The following is a 7,564-nucleotide window of genomic DNA, read 5'->3' on the forward strand; positions in this document are numbered from 1 at the left end:
GCATCGCCCCTCATAGAAATGGGGTTTATTGGACTTCACCCAAGGCCCCGCACCCGCGGGCTTCCCCCTGCCACCCACCCTTCGCGGTGGCCCTGTCCCACGCGTGTGCCAGTCCCCGCGCGGAAGCACAGCCGTAACACGAACCCGCCCTGAAGAGATAAAGCAAATGTCATGCTACCTAATCTTGGTCATGACAGACAGACAAGAGAAGGAAAAATGGAAGGGAAAAGGCCGGGACGCCCCTGCTCGAGTCCCCCCCTCCGCCCTGCGCCCGGCACCTTCCCGCAGTTCCTGCGACTCAGCCCCGGAGACTCACGATGGGTTGTTCTCGTTCCCGTCCGGATCCGGGCCGAGACCCGCGACAGAAACACTGAGAGAGGGGGAAAATGTGAAAGATGGAAACTCGTCTTCCTGGCCAGCAGAGCCCCACTGCACGTTTTCTGCTCTCGAGGATGATTTCCTCACCCCGCACGCACCGCGGCTTGCGGGGCGGAGGGGTCGGCCGGAGGCTTCGCCCTTTTCCCGGCACGCACGAACAGGTGGCAACGGAACCGCCCAGTTTACTTCATGTTTTTGGGCTCCGTTCACGAACGCAGTTTTAATAGAATAAACCAAAGTTAAAGCCACTCAGTAATTCAGAAAACACAGCTGTTTCTCGAACCATTAACCTGCTCAGATGTGACACGCCGGCTGCCCTAAGGGCCGTCCCCATTCGCTAGTCAAAGTTGCCATTTGTTGCTCCCTAAAGTCCTTTCCTGGCACTAAAAACCTCTGTGGCACCCGGCTGGGGGCAGGTCTCTCTCCCCCGAGTGGTCTCTGCGGCGCCCGGGGGGGACGGAAGACGTGGACGGTGCGGGCTGAACCGCGCGGGTGCCCCCGAGGGATGCCCGGTCCCGGGGGCATTTCCCCGCACCCCCGGGTTCTGTGCGCATTCCCGCGCCCACGGGCCGGCATCATTTCGGAGAAAGGCCGATTAATCACCACTGTTGACTCAGGCGGGTCAGCGGCTGCCCGGGCTGGGGTCGATGCCCGGCCCCGAGCAGGCACCGCCAGCCCCGCTCCTCCTCCAGCCCCCGCGGGCTCCCCCCGCCCCGGGTCGGGACGGCTCGGGGGTAAACACCGACGCTTCCAGCCGCAGCTTGCAGACCACGCTTTCCTCCTCCCGCCAGAGACCTTTCCCGTGCGGGCGCGGATAGAGGCAAAACCGAAACGTGAGGTGGCAAGGTGAGAACAGCAAAAAAATATGCAATGAGCCCATGCGAGATCCCCGCAGCCCGAGGGCGCCCAGAAGGCTGCAGCGTGATCGGTGACCGGCACAGTACCAGAGGGAAAAAGCCCGATTACAGCACACATGGGCCATTGCTGCAGAGGGGGAAGTTTGGGATTTCTCCTGCCAGTAACTGGACGGCCAGTGTGGCGGCTGGTGCAGAGTTTAGTTTTATTTCACAGACAAGTCCATCAAAAATTAAATACCAGGTTTGGGGGTTTTGTTTGTTTTTAAACACTGAACAAATATGTACAAAATATGAACAATGTGAGGTATAAAACCGTAAGACTTTTAAAGAAAACTAGTATGTACAGAAGCAGATATGTATACAATTAGGCGTTATCTTCCCACAGCTGTGTGCCTCATCCCCCACAGCTGATGCCATTTTCTTTCCTGCACCACGGCCCTATCACTCCCCACATTTTCTTCTCAAGTATGAAATCTGTAGAAAAACAGTGCTAGAGATTTTAAAGGAGAATAATATGGTTGGGTTGGTTTTTTTTTTTCCCTGTAAATGGAACCATTGAGACTGTGGGGAAAAGTCCTCAAAAATCTGAGAAGGCACATTTCATCTCAAACAAGAGCAAAAATGAATCTCTCCAAAGAGGCTACCTCATGAATGGAGGGATGTCTCAGAGGAGAACACCGCAGCAGGTAAAAGGGTGTGAGCATAAGGCACTTCATGGGATGTCAAATCCCTCCCTATTTCACAGAACGTTTCTCTGCTTGCAAAGGGCGTTTAAATTAATCTATTTAAACTACATTGGTTTACACATACAAAGGCTTTAGTCCTGCAGTCCATACTCACTTCCACACTAGATCAGGAGTTTTGCCTGATCACTAACAGCAGCTGATTCAGACCTCCTGTGAGTAAGAACAGGGTGCAGTATTATATTCCAGTCAGAACATCGATTAATGTACAAATACATTTTACAAATAATTAAATACAAACCATGTTCTTTAAGCCAAATTAGAGAACCGCTGAAAATGGACTGTTTGCAGAAAATATATCTGTCTTTCTCTGCTTATTATAAAATTAGTCTATTTGGTGTTGTGTTGGTTTTTGTTGTTTGTTTGGGTATTTTTCAGTGGAATGGTGAAAGTTATCTCCTGTAGCATAATATCCTTCCAAACCAGCCCTTGGTAAAGTGCAAGCTGAGTTAGGGTCCACTCTTCACATGGGGCCATTAGTGGGTAGAATTGTAGTAGCCTTTATCACCTTCAATGTCCACTTCTTGATCGGAGTCGTCAGAGACATCTGACTCTAGGTCCTCCTGTGAGGCTGGTGAGGGGGTGTACTGAGAGCCATCCAGGGAGACCTCCTTACCCTTCTGCTCTGGAGTCGGGCAGCTCTCCGGCCTTTGGTCACTGTGACTGTCAGCACCTTCTACTTCTTCTTTTTTGGTGGCCTGAGGGTTCTCCTGCAATGAAAGAAGCCTGCTTTATACAGGAATACGGGCCACGAAGCCAGAAGGCCTGGGAATCCCAGCTGTGCTGGATAGGAAAACCACCTTGGGTTTCTCCAGACCTTGCAGGAAAAGGCAGGTGTCCCACTATCTCCCCGGGCCTCCAGCCTATAAACCTGCCTGAGTGGGCCAGGGCCGGAAAAGGGCTCAGCTGCACGCAGGGACTCGGCTCTGATCCCACTCCCCAGCAGCCACAGGGGCTGCTGCCATGAATAAGGCTCCTTGGTGATGGTTATCGCAGCCACTTCAAAAGAGTCAGGAGCTGCCGGAGCCCAGGAACCTCTGAACTTTTGTCTTTAGCAAAGCAAATGTTTATTATGAGTCTACAAACACCGACATACAGCTTCCTCCTGCCCTGATCTTTCTTTAATTACACCCAACAGTAAAAGGAGGGAGGCCAAATCCATCAGTAGCCTGAAAGCAAACGTGAAAAAATTACTAATTAAGCTAAAATTCAACATTAATAAACTCACCATTAAAAACAAACCGAAACAAAATAAAAACTCCTTTTCGAAGGCAGGAGTAGCCCTGCACTGGCAGCTGTCTGGGGAGCCCGGTCCCCTTAGGGGGCATGAAATGATACTCTCAGCAAAGAGAAAGCAGGCAGAGACACGTACTCATAACCGTGCGGGCTCAGAGAAATGGATGCAACCGAATGAAAAGGAGGAAATGACTTAAAATGGCTGAGATCCCAAGCGAGCTCCCTGGACACCACGGCGCAGGCCGGGCCCTGCTGAGGAGGCACCATCACGGAGCCAGCCCACCTCTTGCCAGGGAAAAGGGATGTTATTAAAAAAATCAACTGAAGTATGGGTCAAACCCGGGAGAAGATCGCAGAACAAATACCTCTAGAGTGTCGCACTGTGATTAGTTTTCCTTTTTTATTATTTTTATATGAGAGGCTGATTTACCAGTAAAACTCAGCTGTTTATGCCATGCTTCCTGAAGCCAGATTCAGGCCACAATGCAGGGATTTTTCACAAACCTTTGAGCCAAGGGCCTTCATCTGGCCTAGCTGGGCAGGTTTGAGCCCTCTGGATCATGAAAAAATATATATTCACCTGCTTGCGCACGATTTCTAGGGGAAGGGAAAACGCTTAAACCTCTCAGCCTCATATGCTGTAACTATTTGTAAATAAAAGTAAAAGCTACTCAATTTTCCATGTAGCTCCTCAAAACAAGCAAGGTATTTGTACCTGTCTCTCTCAACATTTGCAGAATAAATCGACTTGTGTTTATTGAGAGGGTGGTTTAAAAGACCAGTAAATATTCTTCTCCAAAACAACTGCCTAAGTAATTTACTGACAATGACTTATCTTCTCCACGTTAATTGGCTAAACAACATATGGGTTTACAAAACAATTACCGTGGAGTTTTAATAGGCGGTGTGTGAAAGCCGGGCATAATTGATATAGGAACCACATTAGGAGCTTTTAACGTTAGTGCTGCCTGAACGAGCCCTCATTGATTCCAGCATGATTATTTGTCTTTTTAATCAAGGTGAAGAGGTTAAACAGCCTTTCAGATGACTTCTGTATACAACCTGGAATAGGCAAGCACGGCATAAGATAAGACTATTAAAATACTTATTTCTATAGAAACGGAAACATCCCCGTACCTGCTTTAGACGCCTCCATTTGGCTCGGCGATTCTGAAACCACGTTTTGACCTGAGCAACGACAACGAGAGAAGACACAGGGTAGTCTCGGAGCCGATAAGCGCAAGGAGCCGTACCCGAGCCACGAGAAGAAAGCAAGAGCCAAACTCCCCCCACACCGAGCCGGCCGGGTCTCCAGGGCCGATGCGCCGACAGCAGCCGCACAGCGGAGGCTGCCCACGGATGGGGTGCAGTTCCCCGGGGTGCGGGCACGGCCTCACCTGTCTCTCGCTGAGCTGCAGCATCTTTGCCAGCCGCTTCCTCTCCGGCGGAGAGAGGTATTTTTGTGTCTCAAACTTCTTCTCCAGCTCGATGGTCTGGTCGTTGGAGAAGCGGACCTGCCCCCCTTTCCTCTTGTGCAGCGGCCGCTGGATGAAGGGGCTCCACAGCAGCGGCTTCCCTTCAAAGAAAGGCACACACCGAGCGTCACCGGCCGGCCGCGGACACGCGTGCCTGGGGAGCCCCGGCCCCTGCCCGAGCCCGGGCCTGGAGGTGCGCCGCGTCCAGGGTCCGCTAATTTCCTTCGCCTGATTTTATTGCCCCCAGTTCCTAGTCTGCTATTTCGCCTCCTCTGATTTTTCACCTCCGCCGAACAGAGGGACCAGTTAGAGCCACTCTACGGGCTTTGGCAACATTTCCGTCAATGTGTTTCCTGTTGGTCTATCTCGCAAAGAGACAAAAAAAAAACAAAACCAAACCAAACCACCACCTTTGCTTCCTTCTGCTCTTTCAGTGCGATGGCCCAGAGAAACCGTCTCCCTTTCTCTGCACCACTGCTCGGGTCCCCGCGCAGAGCAGGGACGTTGCTCGCACCCGCTTCGGGCAAGAAGGGCCCCAGACCCGGCTAAGGGCTTGCGCGCCTGTAACCACGGGGTGCCCGCCAGGCTCAGCCCCGGGCTCGGGGCAGCGGTGCGGGGCCCGGAGGTGCGGGCAGTGACACGTCGCGGGCCAGCCCTGCTGCCGAGTCCCGGGGCCGGAGGCTCTGGCCAGTGCCACTGAGTCACTCTGTTTGTCTTTCTGTCTTGCTGCCTGCACCCTTTGAAATTTGCTGCATTGTTTTTCAAGATTTTGCTTGCGTCAGGCTTTAGTAATTCTGGTGCAAAACAGACACAAAAAATAGGAAGCAACTGGTTATTTTAGCTGTCATAAAGTCACATCCCACACAGAGGAAATGAACAATATCAGAAAAACGGATCCCGGCTATCAGAAGTCGAGTGTTTCCTGAATTTGTCTGTATTGAGGATGTCGATAAAGTAATCAGCAATGTGCACGACTCCCGGGGAAGAGCCTGCTTCAGGCGGCCAGGAAAACACTTAACAGCTTCTGAAACCAGATTTACTCCTATCGAGAGCTCAAGGTTTCCTGTATGAACGGAAAGGGTCAGCCTCTTTCACTGCACAAATGTGGTGAGTCAGGTCCAGTTTTGCAATCACTAAGAACAAGTGCTGCAGCCCGGGCGCGGGGCTCAGCCCCCGCAGCAGGGACGCTTCCCGCGACCGCGGGCGACAAGGGGCTGCCAGGGCTCCGGCCCCACCCGACTCGACCCACCGAGGAGCCATGGGGCCCCGGTGAGCCGCGCCGATCTCCTGACTGTTTTTCAAGTCATCCGCAGGAAAAGGGTGAGATCTGCCATGCGATCTCCCAGCACAATTAAAACTCCCCACCAAAACCACACGCGACATTACTAAGGACACTCTCAGAGTCACTTGGTTGAAGGAAAACAAATCTGAGTCACCGCGGCCGCGCACTGTGGTCTCGCTGCCAGCGCCGGAACGCGCCGTGTCTTTACTGTAAATCAGACAGGAGCCGGAGGGTGACAGAGGGAGCGCGGAGAAGCAGAGGGGCAAATTTCAGCCACTGTCTCATTCCACCCATGCCCCCGACGGCGGGACGGGGACGAGATGAGAGTGGCGCGGCGGCAGCAGGGGAGGGCAGGGGGCGGATTTCTTACCCAGGGGGTCCTGCCGGATCAGGGCGTGCGCGTAGTCGCCGACGGCGCGGGGAAAGGAGTAGAGGGGCCCGGCGTAGGCGCCGGTGCCGTAGGTAGCGGCGAGGTGATGGGAGAAGGCCGGGTGGATGGGGGTCGGCTCGTAGATGGGGGTCCGGTACGGGGACACCAGGCTGGTGAAGGAAGAGTTGGGCGACGGCAGCGTCGGCGGCGGCGGGGCGGGCAGGGAGTGGGGGGCCGGGGCGGCGGCGGGGCCGCGGCCCAGGATGTCCTCGATGTAGAAGGGCGTGGGGTGCGCGGGCTGGAGCAGCGGCGTGGGCGCGTACAGCGGGACGCCGACGCCCAGGGCTGCTGCCGCCGCCGGCGCCGCGCCCGGCGGCTGGTACTGCATGGCGCGGCCGCCGCCCGCGCACCCCCTGCGCCCCCGGCCGCCCCTGCAGAAAGCCGGTCCCGACCGCGGCGGCTGGGTGCTGGCACCGCCGCCGCGGGTTTCTCTGGGCTCGGGTTACCCTTCGATAGGTTTCTATTGGTGCGGGGCGGAGCTCGCGTGGTCTCTGTCCCCTTCCTGCCACGGCTCCGTCTAGCCAATGAGCCCGGTCAGGGAAGGGGGAAACCACCCCCCGCCGGCAAACTCTCCCCCCGCCTTCCCGAGCAAACTCCCCGCGGCGCCAATCAACCACCGCCGCAGCGCGGAGGAGCCCGGGCAGAGGGGCGCGACCCGCAGCCCGCTTGGGCCCCGGGGGCGCCGCGCAGGGAGTCTGAGGGTACGGAGCGGGGGTCCGACGGCAGTGGGCAGGGAGCGCCGCGCTGCCCTCACCGGCTCCAGCTCCTCTACTCGCGAATGGCACAGCGTCACCCGGATTTCGGGGTTCCCTACGAGGGAGAGCGCTGACCACTCCAGAGTGTCTCGGCCCCGGACGGAGGGGGGAGGCGGAGAAGGAAGCTGCGCGGCCCCCGTCACCCCCCCGAAGTTCGCTACGCGCCGAGAGCCTTTGGAAGGGTCCCCGCGGGCGCTCCGCCTGGCTGTGCGGACAGGGAAAGGGGCGGGGGAGCGCGGCAGCGAGGCAGAGGCCGCGCGTGGGCGGAGCGGCCGTGTAGAACAGGGACAGAGCCGAGTGACCGGCGAGGCGCGGAGCAGGAAGTCATGTCGAACAGCTCCTCGCCCCACCGGACACCGACGGTCAGCGCTGGCCGGTAAACGGGGACAGACGCCCCCAGATGGGTAC

The 7,564-nt window shown here is 56.0% G+C and overlaps 1 protein-coding gene across 1 annotated transcript; it reads right to left on the reverse strand.

The window, feature by feature from the left end:
- Positions 1 to 1,419: 1,419 nt before the first annotated feature.
- On the reverse strand, positions 1,420 to 6,866 carry HHEX (hematopoietically expressed homeobox). Its single transcript, XM_082052666.1, has 4 exons — positions 6,342 to 6,866; positions 4,612 to 4,790; positions 4,352 to 4,402; positions 1,420 to 2,688 (listed from the first exon to the last, which is right to left on the reverse strand). The coding sequence occupies exons 1-4, from the start codon at positions 6,727 to 6,729 to the stop codon at positions 2,455 to 2,457; spliced, it is 852 nt and encodes a 283-aa protein (XP_081908792.1). The 5' UTR covers positions 6,730 to 6,866; the 3' UTR covers positions 1,420 to 2,454.
- Positions 6,867 to 7,564: the final 698 nt, after the last annotated feature.

The sequence above is a fragment of the Streptopelia decaocto genome (assembly GCF_964273445.1).
Source record: "Streptopelia decaocto genome assembly, chromosome: 5".
NCBI lineage: Eukaryota > Metazoa > Chordata > Aves > Columbiformes > Columbidae > Streptopelia > Streptopelia decaocto.

What these genes read in the sequence shown, in the direction of transcription:
- HHEX (XM_082052666.1), bottom strand. Translation starts at nt 6,729, where the DNA reads ATGCAGTACCAGCCGCCGGGCGCGGCGCCGGCGGCGGCAGCAGCCCTG. An exon ending in TGCAGCTCAGCGAGAGACAG is followed by an intron (nt 4,403 to 4,611) that starts GTGAGGCCGTGC and finishes GTCGTTGCTCAG; the next exon opens with GTCAAAACGTGGTTTCAGAA. An exon ending in AATGGAGGCGTCTAAAGCAG is followed by an intron (nt 2,689 to 4,351) that starts GTACGGGGATGT and finishes CTTTCATTGCAG; the next exon opens with GAGAACCCTCAGGCCACCAA.